At 41.4% G+C, this 17,515-nt stretch overlaps 1 protein-coding gene across 2 annotated transcripts in view; it reads left to right on the plus strand.

Moving 5' to 3' along the window:
- Positions 1–17,515, plus strand: part of SERPINI1 (serpin family I member 1) — an 84,245-nt gene that overhangs the window by 38,822 nt on the left and 27,908 nt on the right. For both annotated transcript variants that reach the window (XM_053600247.1, XM_053600248.1), the window contains exons 2-4: positions 13,536–13,803; positions 14,827–15,057; positions 16,537–16,731. In XM_053600247.1, the coding sequence (XP_053456222.1) occupies positions 13,554–13,803; positions 14,827–15,057; positions 16,537–16,731 (676 nt within the window). In that variant the 5' untranslated portion in view covers positions 13,536–13,553. The remainder of the gene's footprint in view (positions 1–13,535; positions 13,804–14,826; positions 15,058–16,536; positions 16,732–17,515) is intronic.

Consider the following 17,515-nt stretch of genomic DNA (forward strand, 5'->3'; position numbering starts at 1 on the left):
ACAGGTGTGCTCACATGTGGAATCTACACACAGTACTGGATGTGAGAAAGGGTGACAGTGTATCCCATCCTGTCATGCACAGATCGCAAGTTGAGCTTTTATTTTCATTATTTTTCTTCCTGGGATAATAAAACTGCATATTTAAATATAGATCTGTAGGTCTGTTACAGAGTGACATTTCTCACATGCACAGCGGTCTGCCCAACATCCAGTCACTCTCTGCAGAGCCAATTATCTGTATTTCTTTGTAAGTAGAGATACCTGTTTCATTTTATTATCATTTACTTATAGACAAGTCTTATCTGCATGATAGGCTCTGACTCATGTCTTGGGGTCATTAAAATCTCTGAAATTTCTCTGACACAACTAACTTTAACTTTCGATAATACTTAAGACATGTAAGAAACAACATAAAAGCTAAAAAGAAGAAGCCTGCCTTCCCGAGACTGGCCAGGGCTTACCTAGGGAGAGTGATGCATCCTGGCACGGTGCCGGGGAAGTGAGTGCAGGTGTGAGTATCTTGTGTAAGAGCCATGAAGTTTCCCTCCGTTCCACCCATCCAAACACGGGAAAAGCTTTAAGCTGCTGTGTGGGGAGCTTGACGAGGGACATTTGCAGTTAGTGAGGACTGCTAAATTTGGATATAAGTCAGAAGGAAATAATTAAATCCATTTCTGTCTGGATCTCAGAAAATCATAGCGGTCAGTTATAACTGAGCGCCTTGGGAGAAGTGCATACCTCCCCAACTTTTTTTCTCACCTCCCCAGTGTTAACAGTAGCTGACTTTCCTGAGGCGTCTTTGTACATGCTCCTAGAGCTGCTACTGAATTGTGAACATTGTTCTGAAAATTACAAGGAAATGTGACCAGAATATCCGCATGGTGCCTTTGTAAATCCGCTCAGGTTTTACTTGTTTGCCCACATTCGCAATACAATTACAACTTGCCTTTTCAGTCCTTGGCAGTGATGAGCAGAACAGGAAACCCCCCTTTTACAACATGTGTGGCAGGTTTATTAAAAAGAGTTAACAGACGGATAATTTCAGGTACCATTCACACGACATTAGTCAATGCCAGAGAAATGTTTTTCATTTTAAGTTTGTGGGAGCTTTAAAAAACAAAGCAGTAAAGTTTTTTTGTCATATCTTTCCTTACTTTCACTTTCCCCACAGTTTGTAGTACTGAAAAAGACTATTTAAAGTAATGTGTGTAACTTAATTTCCCCAGGGCAAAGTAAGTGTGAGCCACAAGTATTTTCGTGATTAATTAGTTGGATTACACCTGCGGTGCATCTTACAAGGGTATATGTGAAACTTAGTAAATGTCTTAGCACAATAACTAGGAAAATGCCAGGAAGGCTATGTTAACCAGTGTGATGAAATGTGTCAAATGGTCTATGAAACTAGTGTATCATGCCCCATGATCACATTAATGTACACAGCTATGATTTAATAATAAATAAATAAATAAAAAAGAAAGAGCCACTTAGGGGCGGCACCTGTGGCTCAAAAGAGTAAGGCGCTGGCCCCATATACCGGAGGTGGTGGGTTCAAACTCATCCCCAGCCAAAAAAAAAAAAACTGAAAATAAAGAAAGAGCCACTTAATTTGGGTTGGTGTCTATATCAGTGAGAGTTCCTTCTGTCAATGTCTAACATTTCTAGAACAAAGTGCAAAGAGTTCTTAAAAGAAACCATAATAAAGACTTTTTTTCTAGGTTTCTAAATTAGCATGAATTTTTTAAAACCATCAAAACAATATGAAGTATAAAGTAGCAAAATAACAGCTTGGCCCACAGCAAATGCTCATTCGTAGGTTGAATCATATGAGGTTGGCAATATTTGAACACTTCCATTTAGGAAGTTTCCCAAGAACCAGGTTAATATTAACGTCCTTCGTTATTTACACATGTGTCAAAATCCCAGGGTCCTCAGATCTGGGGAACATTATAATTATTAGCCCAGACAAGGAGGCAGCTTCGAATGGCCTCTGCACGTAGGGGGACAGCGTGTACCCATACGTGGAGACAGCCCTACGGCCCAGGGGAGTTCAGGGATGTCCTCCCATCCTCACTCATGATCTGGTGAAATAAAGCCAGAAGTTAATGCTAAAAAGCAAAGTAACAATGGCTGTGAGGCTGACACTGTAGTGGCGAGTGACAGAAAATCCACACAGAAAGAGAGCACACTGAAAGAACAATTCCACCGTAATTTGGTTTGAGCACTCGGATGTACTTGGTCAATGGTCCTACTGTGCTGTCCTCTACACTATATTACAATAGTACATTTGCAGTTGTTACTGAACATTATCAAGGTAAGTTTAAAACTGTCTTTGAATACTGTAAAAGTCTATGAAAATTTTTTTTCTTTAAATAACTACTCAAATTTTTGCCTCTCTCCCCAGCGGCCCTTCTGGATACATCCAAGTGTCACTTGAATGCATGTGAAAGTCTGAAGGACGAATGGGGCTACAGCTCCCTTCATGGGCTAAATAATTGGGAAGCAACCTTACTTCTGGGTAGTTGCAGATTTTCAGGGACACGGCCAGTTTTTAAAAGCTTTATTGCACAAAAAAAGTTTTAATAATACAAATTTAAAAATTCAAGATTTTTAAAACACTGAATCAAAAATCGAATATCCTGTTATACAGTGTAGATTTAACAATAAAAGGAAAATGTCACAAAGCCAGACGGCTCGCATCATCCCATTCTGCCCATGATGTCTAACCCCCACCACCAGGTGTGGCACGTAGTTGGCACAAGCGAATGAACAGAATGAATGAAATTGTAGGTGTTGTGTTTGTATTTTAGTATTTCTTTAGTTCATTAAACATCTGTTCTGTGAAGGAGATGGTGCAAATGTTTGGCTTCCTCTCCTACAAAATGAGGGTCAGACAAGGTGTTTGCAGCAGGAACATTCCACCGTTTTGTTATCAGACAAGCGCACTATCTGGGGAAGAGGTCAATCGGCAGGGGTTTCTTGAAACACTACGGGGTGAGTTAAGACCCCTTTAGTGCCTGGCAGTTCCACAGCTGTCCTGGGCCACAGCCATCCTGATGGATGATGGCTTGACGGCCTCTTTCTGGAACTGTTGGCTGAATTTTGTCTTTGGGCTCATGTGTCCCTGGTTTGGGTCTCCTGACAGGAATCCAGAGGAAGTCATTCATTGGCAAGTACAAATTCCCCCCAATTGTGCCAAGGAAAATTATTCATTACCATTTTATGGAAAGCCCAAATCACATTCCCCAGGACGGCTGGGGACCTGCCAGATCACTGGGTTCTGTTGGCATCAATTGGTTTTATTTTCTCCAATAATCACCTCCTTTAACCAAAAGCCTTTGGAATTCCAAAGGAAGCCTGTTTATCATTTTAGACCTCCTGAAGAAAGAGAGTTTGTTTTTAAATAAAAATGTTGTAGCTAAGGAAACGTGTTTTGTGGGGCTCAGGATGCTAATTGTCCTCTGTTTTTGTTGTAAACAGTTGTCTTATAACAAGGGCAAATATTATGAAAAGTCGATCTGTTTAGCTTACTTTTAGCCCTGAACTGTCTAGTCACAAGCCATGTGTGCTATTTAAGTTAATTAAAAATAAATAAAATTGAAAACCCATTCCCTCTGTTGCGCTAGCCACATGCAGGTGCCCGATGGGCATGAGTGGCCCCTGGCTCCCATACTGATCGCACATGGGGAACGTTTCTGTCATCACGGAAGTTTCTATGAGCTCTTGCATTGACAAAGGCTCTCTCCTTGACCAAATTGGAGCCAGACTCTTCTGAGCCCTCTCATCAACTAGGCACTGACCCTGGACTCTGCCCTTGGCCTGCTTAGTTCAATTGTAGTGAGAACTGGCTGGGTGAATTTAGTGAGAATACCCCAATTTTGAAACCTGGTCGGATTCCTCATACCCCATCTTCCACGTGGTATCACCCTGGCCTGTCTTCCCCAAGAATCCTGCCACCGCAGGAAGGGCAGAACCCCCCTTACTCCGGCTGTTGCTCCTGAAGGATTTTCTACCCACCCTTTCTCTTGGCTGTCCTCACATCAGAGTTACACCTGGTCTCTCTGCACTCCTGCAAAGCCTCCATCACAGCAATCCCTCTTGAAATAAGTCTTTTTTGCTATCTTCAACAAATGTTAAAATTTTATCAGAATTATTTTAACTTTTAAAAGGACATAAAGTAATTGAGTATTTTAACTTTTTATGGCCTAAGATGGAAAAAGGATTGACCAGTGATTTTTTTATTCAATGTCCATTTATTGAGTCCAAACAATACTTTATAGTTGTAAAGTATTCTTGGAGGTTTTGAGCTCCTATCTTCTACCCGACAGGTGATGGGATGGCCCAGGGTGGCTCCTGGGAAGACTCAAAAGCTTCTTATGAGCCTTAGGCATTGCCAAAGATAGGGGGCTTCTCTTAAGTCAGAGCATGCCTTTACTCCAGTCAGCCTTCTCTCAGTGCTGATGAATTCAGGCTTAATACAGTGAATATATATCACAGCCCTTTAGAAATTCTGGAGAGCTTTGAAAACCTGAGTGTTTGGAAACAACCAAGGGAATACGCAGGGCAAAACTCACTAGAGTTTCCAAGGCTGGACTTGTGCTGTGGTTTGAATGTGTTCCCCACAATTTGTGTGTTAGAACTTGGCTGCCAGTGCTGGTGTGAAGAGGCTTCGGCAGGTGCGGCTTTAGGGGGGCGACTGGGCACTGGCGCTCTGTCTTCACCAATGGATTAACGCTGTTATCTGAGTGTGGGTTGGTTCCTGCAGAAGGTAAGCCTCCTTTTCTTCCCTGTCTCAACTCTCACCCTCTCTTGATTTTTGCATTTCACCCTTCCGCAGCGGGGTGGCTGGCGCAATGCTCTGGGACTTCCCAACTTCTACAACTGTGAGCCTAATAAACGTCTTTCCTGTGTAAATTACCCAGTCTATGATATTCTATTATAGAAAAACAAAATGGCTAAGACAATTTGTTAGACCCTAAATGAGCAGGTGACCAACTTTCCCTCCAGACATCTGCAAATGCCTCAGAACTGTGCACACAGCACAGCCAGGTCAGCACCGGTTGCTGCCTGTCAGTAATTGCAGGCTGCAGAGCTTTGCCAAATCATTTAGGAGTATCACTGGTACAGTCGTAATTCAACCAAAAATTAAGAAACATGTAGTGATGAGGAAAGACAAGCCTTCCAGGACCTTCCTGGTGTTATTACTGGATTATGATATGAAAATAAATATCTTTTAAAATAAAAGATTTTTGACTTTAAAGATTTAAAAAATCCATTAAAGCACAATTATTTTTTAAAAGGTTATAGTCTTAATTCTCTTACAGATACAAAATGAACACACGTCAAAGGTTTTGTTTAGTTTATGAATTCGTGAGAGAACCAGTGAGCTGTTGTAACCAATTCAGGAGAGAATCCAAAGAGCAGATGAATATATAAGCCTAATAGAAATACCAAAGTAGGGCGGTGCCTGTGGCTCAAGGAGCAGGGTGCCAGTCCCATATACCCAGAGGTGGTGGGTTCAAACCTGGCCCCAGCCAAAAACTGCAAAAAAGGGAGAAATACCTAAGTAGGAAACACATCTGCTTAATAGTTGCAAAACTAGTCCACAGGGCAACCATCCACCTTCGGGTACGTTGTGCGTTTTCATGGGCAGGGATAATTTGCATCTCTGTCAGTTTTCCACAAGTTCGAGAGTTATAAAATTGTTCAAAGAAAGGCTCAAACCCACAGAGTCAGATAAGCTGCAAGTGTGTTTTAGATAATACGGAGTTTTTACTGAAAACACCCAGCAATCATCTTGGCCTATTCTCGAACCTTTCATAATTTTTTCCTGGTAAATTAAGTCATCACAAGGTACTTTCTCCAGGCTTCTGCCCTTCTGGTTTTCCTGGCCATTTCCCCAAGTCCACCGTATCTGAGGGAAACCTAAGGAACTTTCCTGCTTGATTCAAGAGTGCAGAAAAAAGAACATAAACATGCCCACTCCTGAAAGCTGGAAGTTCAGGGTGTGTGGAAGGAGCCCCCGCAGGCCGGGGAGCTGGAAGGAGAGGCACAAGAAAGAGAAAAGGAAAAAAATCAAATCATTACTGTCATAATTGTACTGATAGGAGATTACAGAATTAAAACTCTTTGCAGTCCCTTATTTCCTTAGTTCTGGCCCATTAGCTTTAAGCGATATCTTAATTTCATAATAGCTTTTTATGGGAGAAAGATAATTTAAAAAGAAAAAAATGTGCTTCTTAAACAGAAAACAATAGTGGCATATATTTATTATATACTGGCATACTATCCTTTGAGTAAAAATCTGAACTTTCTTGACACATTTCTGAATCACTTCGGCCATCATATGTCATATACCTGACATAATACTTTCATGATACATTTTCTGATTGAAATCTTTTAAGTGCCTTGGTGACTGAAAATGTAATCTTAAGGCATTTCAAAGAATACTAGGATATTCTCCTCAATTCCATTTGCTTTCTGGGGTGGTCTACTCCATTCCCCTACCCACCACACACACACCAATTTAATCCTATCGGAAGTTCTGCAGCTAATTTTGAATGTTGGCAGGAAGCTTTTGACAGCTTAGCACCTGAGCAAGAGTCCTCAGTATAACATTCATGGGTTCTTCCCTAACTTTGAAAACACACTGTGATTTATTCTGAAAGATTTGGCAACTTCCTCTGCCTTTGACTATGCAGCTTGGCCTCCTGCAGACGACGGCCCTTCACAATATTCCAAGGACGAAGGACGCATCTGCTCCCAGCTCTGTCTGCCTGCACATGTGTCTCCCACTCTGGGGTCCTTTGGGAAGCAGTGGTGGTTGTTTTAGCAGGAGATCACCATGTGCTGGACGCCTGCATCACTCAGAGGAAGGTGATATTCTCAGGCCGTTTCATTCCCTCTGCACACACAGCACTTTTCTGGCTCAGGGCTGCCATCACTTTACCATCCCACTGAGGACAACTCCAGACTCAAGTGTAAGGGAAACTGAGCTGTGAGAGGCAGCCACATGCGGGCTAAAGTCCACACATTCCTAGACCAGGGCACATGCCTGGAGCCCACGGCTGAGCCACAGCTTCCTGCCCTGGGTGGGAATTAGCTGGTCTTTGGAAACTGATTTGACGATCTATCCTGATGGGAGAAAAGTCAGAAGCGGGGCGAGGAGGAGCACTGTGCAGGTCACAACCGAGGAAATTCGCCAAAATACAGATTGTTTCAGAAGATTGTGCCTTTTTTTTTTTTTTTTTTTCAGATTCTTTGAAAACTTCCCAGCTTCATTGCTGCTGATCTAACTTAAGCTGTTTTCTTAGTAAGTCAGAAAATAAAGACCTGGAGACTTCAACTTGCTCCAAATGTCACCCAGGGAGCTGGTACAAACCGAAGTTAGAGCAGCAGCTTCCAACCTCCATAGTGTTTTCACTACTTGATGGCAAAATGAAAAATGCAATCAATTTTCATGACTTTAAGTATATCCAGTTGAAGGAACTGTTTTATTTACATGATAAAGTGTTCATCCTTTTATGGGATGGTAAGAGGCATTATTTCTTTTTTTTTTTTTTTTTTTGTAGAGACAGAGTCTCACTGTACTGCCCTCCGGTAGAGTGCCGTGGCGTCACACGGCTCACAGCAACCTCTAACTCTTGACCTTACACGATTCTCTTGCCTCAGCCTCCCGAGCAGCTGGGACTACAGGTGCCCGCCACAGTGCCCGGCTATTTTTTTGTTGCAGTTTGGCTGGGGCCGGGTTTGAACCCGCCACCCTCAGTATATGGGGCCAGCGCCCTACTCACTGAGCCACAGGCACTGCCCAGAGGCATTATTTCTATTAATTTTCCCCCCATGTCAATGTATTGATAAAATAAAAATTTAGCAGCCCTATTTTGGCTCCCTCAATTAAAAGAATTACTAGTCTTTTACATGCAAAAGTGTGGGAATTAACAGCCAGAGGACTTCTGTTGCAGTGCTCCTTCCTCAATCCCAATGACGTTGTCGTTGTTGTTGTCACTGGAGGAACAGCCCCCTTCATGAATTTTTCTGAGCTGCTGAAGAGCAGCTCCCTTTTCTCTCAACTCACAATTATAGGTGACTTTTTCATTTCAAATAATTAGGTTATTAAAACAACAAGACTCATTTATGCATAATCCATCTTCTTATAAGTATGATTAACTACCAGCAAATTAAAAAAAAAAAAGGTGTCCTTTTTTATAAAGCTGACTTTTAGTTTTGTGATTTCTCATGCCACAGTCCCAAGATTTAGTCCCCTGACCTGTGTGATTGAAGTGCTTTGTGGAGCAGTACACACAGACACACCCAGACATGTCCGCACACATACACGCACACACACACGCATGCAACCAACATTAGCACTGGCGAGTTAGAGAACAGGAAGAAGTAAGGGTCAACTGATTCTCACCGTAGCTAAACCACCTCTGCTTTTCCACCAGCACAGAGCTATCTGCTGCTATTCTGGTGCCTCAGCCCTTGTTGTTTTTATGTTTTTGTGTAAAGCATTTTATTCAGTAGCTTGAAAATAATAAATCTCCAGAGTACTGCTTCATGTGACAGTAACCCATTTGAGACTGTGGCGATTATTATGATGGATAGTGGAGCCTGGCATTTTGTAGACTGGTTTTAACACAGGAGTGTTTGGGTTCCCTGTTCTGTGCTTGTCCAAGGTGACGTGCTCCTCAGCGCACCGCACGCCCCGTCACTGTGCTGGTGCCACTTTGTTGAGCTGATCTCACACGCGGTGAGAAAACACTTTATCATAAAGGGAATAAAAAATGAAAATGAGCCATTACCTCTGGACTCAGATTCCATGAGCTTTGAGGATTCAGAAGCTGCTCTGGCTGCTTCTTCTGAGGCAGTGCTGTGAGTGTTGACCCCTCGTGCTGTGTTAATTTAGCAAGTATTTACCTGGTATTGGCGCTGACTCCGAGTCATGCATTGGGTGCCATTCTGATTACCATAAGGTATACAAGATGGACAGTCTTCTGGTTTTGCTCTTGAAAAGACTAAGAAGAGGGAGGATCCGTGTACAGAATGACCAGTAATAGACAGAAGTGGGTGTACGTGTCAACGGAGAGGTTGAGATAAAAACATGCCAAGATTTCAGAGGAGGGGAAGTTGCTGTTTTAACTGAAACACCAGGAAGGTATCCATGAAGAAGATGGAACAGAATCTTGGGCAGAGGGTAGGATTTGAACATACGGAACTGGGCTGAGGTAGTTTCAGAAAGAGAACTACAGGCCGGGCATGATGGTTCACACCAGTAATCCCAGCACTCTGGGAGGCCAAGGTGGGAGGATTGCTTGAGCTCAGGAGTTCAAGGCCAGCCTGAGAAAAATGAGACCTCGTCTCTACTAAAAAAAAAGAAAACTAGCCAGGACTGCAGCATACCTGTAGTCCCAGCTACTTGGCTACTTGGGAAGCTAAGCCAAGAGAATCACTTGAACCCAAGAGTTTGAGGTTGCTGTGAGCTATGACACCACAGCACTCTACCTAGGGTGACACAGTGGGTAGAGTGGGTGAAAGAAAAAAAAAGAAAGAAATAAAAGAAAAAGAAAGAGAACAAGAACTATAAGAACTATATAAACCCTCAGTAGGGAGGGAAGCTCTGGGGCATGTGGTGCACAGGCTGTCTGGCTGGAGTTGCAGGATCTATGGAGGCAAGTGACAGATGAGGGGAGTCAAAGACTTTGACATTTTAAGAAAAAAGACTGGGTTTGATTGAGCCACCTTGAACTCAAAGTCCTGGCAAGAATGAAAGACCAAATACCCAAGAACTATCGTGTCAGAAATTAGGGCAGAAATACAACTGCAGCTGGGGTTTTACTTGTCGGGTAGTAATCTTAATAAGGACAAGATTTGAAGTAATTTTGTCTTGAGAGTGCAGCAGTGGGTGTGAGAAGTGTGCCATAGAGGAGAGAGAGGGCAGGGCTAGCTGTACAGAGAGCACAGGGACTCAGAGCATGAAACAGGGAGGCCAGCTCAGCTCACACCTGTAATCCTGGCACGTGGGGAGGCCAAGGCAGGAGGATTCCTCGAGGCCAGGAGTCTGGGACCAGCCTGGACAACACAGTAAGACCCCATCTCTAAAATACACAAGAAAAATTAGCTGGGCATTGGTACAAGCCTGTAGTACCAGCTACTCTGAGGTTGATACTCAGAAGTTCAAGGCTGTAGTGAGCCACGAGCACAACACAGCCCTTTAGCCTGAGTAACAGAGCAAAACTCTGCCTTTGGGAAAAAAATCTGAAATAGTGTCAAAAAATAAAAATAAAAAAAGAACAGAGGAAGGAAATCCCCATGACAGAAGTTCCATGAAGATATCAAGAAATATAAATGCAGGTTCTTGTACTCAAGGAACTCACATCATTGTGCCAAAAACACACCACTGGCAACAACAATCCCCAAACTTAGGAGTGGTGAGAGGCAGAGGAGGTGGGAGGAGCCTGCTACCAGGTCAGAAAGGGTGAAAGAGACCAACACAGGTAATTCGCTGGCAAACTGGAAATCATGCCTTCAGAAGGAAGGAAGAGAAACAGATGTGTGTCCAGGGCAGAGATCTTCCAGTCTGAGAGTTCCCCGACATGCCCTGCTCCCACCGCTCACAACCCCAATTTCCTGCCACTGGCGGCTGTGGAGGAGCCTCCCCCACAGATAGATTGTTCTCTTCCCTGTGTCCTCATGTCCCAAAGTTGCGTCAGGACTGCTGACATCTCTGTTTTCCCCTGTAAAGGGAACAGAACTGCAGGTCCCTCAGACACCTCTTCTTTCTCTTCTGGACCCTTTGTGGGAGACCAGGCATTCCTAACCTGAGATCAGTGAATATCTCAGCCAGTGCATAGAATTTTGTTACTCAGGTGTATGCATATTTATAAAGGGGTGATTTCCTCTTCTGATTCTCGTCTGTTTTTTTGAGAGCTTGCAGTAGGTCTTACTCTGGCACAGTGAGGTGAGCTCCTTGAGTGCAGAGCCTGCCTTTGTGTTCCCTGATGTTTTCATGGCTTTACCACCAGGCAGGGCAGGATGAATGGCTGACGTGCTGCACGAGATGGCCCAATGGGGACCAGAATGTGGCCATTGTGTTTCTATCGCCTCTTGTCTAACTTAGGAACTCTACATACCTAGGAGACATATTTTCTCATAATGATGCCCTCGAAGTGAGTGCTTCACACACACTCTCTCAGTTGTTTCTTCAAATAATTTTGTAGAGCAGAAATTAGAATTTTCATCTGAGAAATGAGGAAGCGAAGGTTGAAAGAATACACATGACTTGCTGAAGGTCAAACAGCATATTGGACCTGAGACTTAACTCCAAGCCTCGTTCCCAAGTCCTACATCTTCCCACTTGTTCAGAGAGTGAGAGGCAGTTTAGCTCAGTGGGTACAGTGTTTGTAAGGACAATTTGGGCTCCCATCCTGGATTTAGCACTTCTGCATGACCTTGGGCAGGCTCCTAACCTCTGTGAGCCCACATTTCAATTCCTAAAATAGAGACAGAGTATTTACTCATAGGGTGATTGCCAAGCTTAAGTAAGACAGTCCTTATAAGTTCTTAGCTACTAATATTATTCCACTGTATCTTCATTTGTAATAATAATGCCTGTTAACATAATTGATTTGACCTTACTTTCTGGAATGCTTATAGCCAATAGGTTAGTTTTTTAATATAAGTAAAATGTTCTATTAGTCTAAAATTTGATACCCATGTCAAATGTACCTGTTTCCAAATAGTTGGACTTGCAGGTATAACCATGATACGGAGAATTTAATTTTTTGGTCTTACACAGTCCCTGGGTTGCTTAGCAATTGGGATACATCTGGAGAAAGGAGTGATTAGGCAGTTTCAGCCCAGTGTGTCTACAGAGTGTATTTACATGAACCCATATAACACACTTCTGGGCTGTTGCTTCCTGGGCTCCACATCAGTGTACCATGCTGCTCTACTGAACACTGGGGGCAACTGTAATACAAGGGCAAGTATTTGTGAATCTAAATGTATCTAAACATGGAAAAAGTGCAGTAAAGATAAAGTAAAAGAGGTAGGGTCTCGTTCAGGCCTCAGATGCTCAAGCACCTTAGAAGTCACAGTCAGTATGAGGAGGAGCGGCATCTCGGCAGCAATCTCTCAGTCTTAGTGGGGGAGCGCCCATCAGGCGTCTTGGAGCCAATGGAGGAGCCCCTCTAACGTCTCCCCAAGTGACTCCGGTGATGCCTGCGGCACAGGAGTGGACACTGTCAACCCGTGATGTGCGTTCTCTCGTGCGTCTCACTAACCAGAGCCAAGGACGTTAAATCCCTTCCCCAGTCCCTATTGCCGAGGTATTTCTCGCAGGTGCCTCCTACCCAGGGATGCACACCCTGGAAAGAGGGGTCCTCCCCCGCGGGCTGCTTTGCGCGAGGCTGGGCTTCTGGGTCACCGCTGCGCCGAGAAGCAGGGACGCTACTCAGCGGATATCTGGGCACAGATACTACCTCGTCCTCCCCAAAGAAAATGTGGCCTCGATGCCCTGCGATTTGGTGTAAGAACCAGGTGAATCTGAAAAGTGGAAATACTTTTTTAGTGGGCTGGGTAACCTGCAGCCGTGAGGCCACCTGTCGCCACCTGGATTCCCGAGTGTGGCCTTTCAACTGCCTCCAAATGTTACCATCCATCCAAATGTTACCAAACCATCTTAATAAAGAGATTTGTTCTGTGAAGTTTCAGTTTTGTTGAGAAGCTGCCCTTGGGAATCTGGAGGGCCTTGAGACCGCAGGGTTCCTGTCCCTTTTTAAGGTAGCAAGAATTCAGCTTCCTGCTCAACTTTGGCAGGAGGCTCCTCCCGCCCAACGATTGTCACCGGGAGGGAGCAACAGGCTCATAGGACCAGACAACCCAGGCAAGTTGCTGGCTGGGTCACCACTTCCTGTGGGCTCTGGAGCGCGGGGAGTCCCCTGGGACTTGTGGCAGGTGTGTGTCTGATCTCTGCTCACCAGTTAGTAACCCAGAGGCAAGGTGCATTAATTTTATAAATTGTAGTAAATGAGTCAAGTGGCATTTCGAATGTCTAACTCTGCTACTTCATCTTAAACCTTATAAATACCTTTTGGTTTTTATTATACAGGGTGGGCATAAAGTTTGTGTTTGTCCTGGACATACATTGTTTAGTGGAAGCTAGAACAAGTTTGAACAAAATCTCAATCAAAAATATATGAGGCAAGGCTATGAAAAATTGATAAATTAGCATCACTAAACACAAATTTTAATTACCTGCTGTGTATGTCACTTTATGTACTCTCAACCCCATGAAGGTGGGGCACTGGCTGTTATTTCTGGGAGAATTCTAGGAATTTAGCCCCATTAATTGTTTATTTCATTATTTTTAAAAGTAGAACCTCCTACCACATTCTGTAAGGAGACTTTCGTCAGAGGGAGTACGTGTTCAAAAATCTTTGGTTTGCTTTACAACTGTGCCAAGGAATCGTTCTTTATAATTCTACCTGTTGCCTCATTTCTTTGAGAAAATTAATGTGTAAATTATTATTTCTCAGGCTTCCAATCATTCCACCATGGCTTTCCTTGGACTCTTCTCTTTACTGGTTCTACAAAGTATGGCTTTAGGCAACACTGTCCCGGGTGAAAGATTTGCTGAGTTGTCTGTGAATATGTACAACCGTCTCAGAGCCACAGGGGAGGATGAAAACATTGTCTTCTCTCCACTGAATATTGCTCTTGCAATGGGAATGATGGAACTTGGGGCCCAGGGGTCTACCCAGAATGAGATCCGCCATTCAATGGGTTATGACAGCTTGAAAAATGGTAAGTGTGGGAGACGCGACTTCTCAGGACTTTTGACTTTGACTTTTAACTCGTTATGTTGTCTTCTGATGCTAGAGGCAGCCGTAAATTATCTCACTGAGATTGTATGGCGAGGAGAAGGGTTAGGAAACCAAATAAAGGTGTTAGTTCTGGCTCCATTTCTGGTTGAGTCAATCTGAGGAAGTTCTATCTTTCTAAAATTATTATTAAAAATAAATTTCACTGTGCTATACAAAAGCAAACTTCCAGTGCAGAGGGAAAGGCATATGTTAATCAATTATTATACAAATAAATGAAAATTTATTTCATTTATTTTTAAAATGAAAATTTAATCAATTATCATACAAATAAATGAAAATGTACAACTATGATGAGTGTCAAAGAAAGGCAACATGGTTCTTAATACACAAATTTTTGCTTAAAGTCAGCTGTCTCATCCTTTTCTAAACAATATGCAAGACATTTTTTGAAATATTATCTTATAAAAATTTTATTTATTGAAAGAAATTTCTAGCCAAAAGTTATTTGTACCCACTTTGGTGTGATAGATACTTTCTATTTTGATACTTTTAATATACACATGAATTGACTCATTAAAAAGTTAAGAAATAGTATGTTCTAATTTTCTAGTTATAAGATTTTATAAAAGTCTACTGAGTAAAATTGAAAGGAACATTTTGGATTTTAAACTAGATAATTTATTCTAATAATTATAAAATAGAACTGATTTAATGAGAGTAATATGAGTACCTTGAAAGAAAACAACTTAAATCTTCACCTGTGGATTCCAGAAAGATAACAATGAAATAAAAATAATATCAGTTAGTAATATTAAGCTGCCAAAAGTTAATTAGACCATGTAGAAATAGTACACCTCTTGGAACCTCCTGTCAATGTGGGAATAAGCCGGGCTCTTTTCCCTCGGGCCCTGGCGCTGTGAACCGGCCTGTGCTTTAAAGACCCTTCCCTTGATCTTTTGCTTAGTTTATCCCACTAATAAACTCATCCTTTGTCATCTTGTAGGGGAAGAATTTCCTTTCTTCGAGGATTTTTCTAACATGGTAACTGCCGAAAAGAGCCAGTACGTAATGAAAATGGCCAATTCCCTCTTTGTGCAGAATGGATTTCATATCAATGATGAGTTTTTGAAAATGATGAAAAAATTCTTTAACGCAGAAGTGTACCATGTGGACTTCAGCCAAAATATAGCCGCGGCCGCTCACATCAACCAGTGGGTGCAAAACAATACAGACGGTATGTCACGCCGTCCCTTTTTCTCTGCTGGCTTAACCTTTTACTCCTGAGAGTATTTATTCTCTTCTTTTACATTTTGAATGTTAGCTAGCATTTAGTTGAGAATCTAATAATTATTTGGTATATAGTGTATTTTAGAAATATTGTGCATGAATGAACATTTGAGAAAGTTAAAACCTTTTGGCATATATAGAACCTCGACCCTGAGAATCTGAAGTCTGTGCTCTCTGATGGCATCCCTCTGTAGAGCAATCTTAACGACGGTAAGGAATTTTGCTTGAGCCATTTAATAAATGAGTTACTAGATAAAATGCCAGTTGCTGGATAGCTTAACAATGTAATTAATATAGATTAAGAGAATTAAACATCAGAGTTTAAGGATGTTTCTTGCGTTTTGAACTATAAAATTTATTTGGTCAATAAAAAAATTGTATAAGATTCATTTTTTTAAAAGCTGCCCATTTTAAGCCCAAACAAATGGAGAGGAATTAGAATGATATATTCTAATATTCGAATATATATTTGATTTATATTTTGTATCTTTAAAATGTAGTTAAGGCTTCTAAATGTTTGCTTTTCAATTTTAGTCACAAAATAATTGAAATTAGGATCTACAAATTGAGGCTATATTAAAAATAGATTACTACAGCTGTTCATTAAGTGAACTCACGTTGTCAAAATTCTTTTCATGTTAATCTAAAATTTTATGTTGGAACAAAAACTCCTGAGCAGATATTCATTACCCCACAATCCCCAAAATGTGGAGGAAACTTTTACTTAAGAAATGTCATGGTTAATAAAATGGGAGAATACAGAGCCAATTTTGATCCTATTTTTTAACTATGATATTAAAATGTAAGATAAAAGAAACATATCTAGTTTTTTTTTAGCATACACAGAGTAAATTAAGAGGAATAAGACATCTGTAATGATTGAATTGTTAAAATGCTTGTTTTCAAACTTCTTTGGACACTTTAGCAAGCAGCAAAGTCCTAGTAGCTTTTAAAATAGATTTGGAAAGGAAAATTTCAAATGATAGAAAGTAATGCATCCTGAGTTAAATTGGCTTTCACTAATCTGTTTTCACCTATTCAAAAGCAGCTTTTATATTAGTAGAAAGATGCTTCAATTGGATAATACTTAATAATATGCCTTGTTGAAAAATAAACAGAATTTATTCTGAGTGCTTACTCAGTTCAGAGTTTTCCACGTATCACCAACCAGAAAGTGGTGAAGGTTCAGATTCTGCTGTGCATTGTTTCATACTTTGTGTGGCAAGATGCCCCATATTGCTCCTTATATAATTTTATTGTGTGTGTATGTATAGTTTCTTTTCCTTTGCAAGTAAGGTACTTTTTATTATAAATTTGGTGTGAGGTGTTTCTGCAACACTTTCTCAGATGGCAGTTCGATAATCTTTTGGTTCTCCTTCATCTTCCAATTTAACGTGAATTTTTAATCATTTTTTTCCCCAAATAGATCTGTTGAAAGATTTGGTATCCTCAAGGGACTTTGACGCTGCCACTCACCTGGCCCTTGTCAATGCTGTGTATTTCAAGGGGAACTGGAAGTCGCAGTTTAGACCTGAAAACACTAGAACATTTTCTTTCACTAAAGATGATGAAAGTGAAGTTCAAATTCCAATGATGTATCAACAAGGAGAGTTTTATTATGGTGAGACAGTTTGGCTTTTATTTCCCTCGTCTTGCTGCATACCAACACGTGTCTAAGAAGGAACGTGAAATATCCATTAGTCTAAATCCTTGTCAGTTTAATGCGGGCTACATTTCCATTTCCTGGGCTCTATTTTCAAAGTCCTCTATTAGATCTTGAGTGAATATTACATGCACTGACAGTTTTCCAATCTATCTTTTCCATTTATAAATTTGATCACATCTGCAGAATTGCTTTATTCATATAAAAATACCTAACATTGTGCAAAAGCATTCTGGTTCACTCAGAAAGTTGCTGGCTATGGGAGGGTTTTTGAACCAGAAGCTCCAGCAAGCACTTGATTTGGGCTCTGCAACACTTGTATAGTCATCGTACAGTCCTACTGTGACTTGCAGAGTCGTAGTATAGCCAGACATAACTGTCCCTTCACTGTTGTGCTTACTGAGAGCCTATAATTTGTGATGTGACTCACTGTCTTCAGCTGGTGTTATTTTCACAGATGTTTCACTGAACTCTTCACGAGATTAGGTATTCCTCCTTCCCATACACTGTTACAAATTATATTAATTTATTAAGGCATAAGCAGAAATGCTGTTTTAAGCAAGTACATGTTAGAGCTGTAGTTTATTCTATTTAAAAGTATACTGTGATATTAAAAAGACTGTAATCACAGCTGATTGGGTTAATGATAAAAATAAGATTTGGAAACCAAAACGTTTAGTGTGATGTCTAAAGGACCTGATCAGTTATGGGAAAATATTCGTAACAAAAATAGTACACTTAT

Source organism: Nycticebus coucang, chromosome 8, assembly GCF_027406575.1.
Source record: "Nycticebus coucang isolate mNycCou1 chromosome 8, mNycCou1.pri, whole genome shotgun sequence".
NCBI lineage: Eukaryota > Metazoa > Chordata > Mammalia > Primates > Lorisidae > Nycticebus > Nycticebus coucang.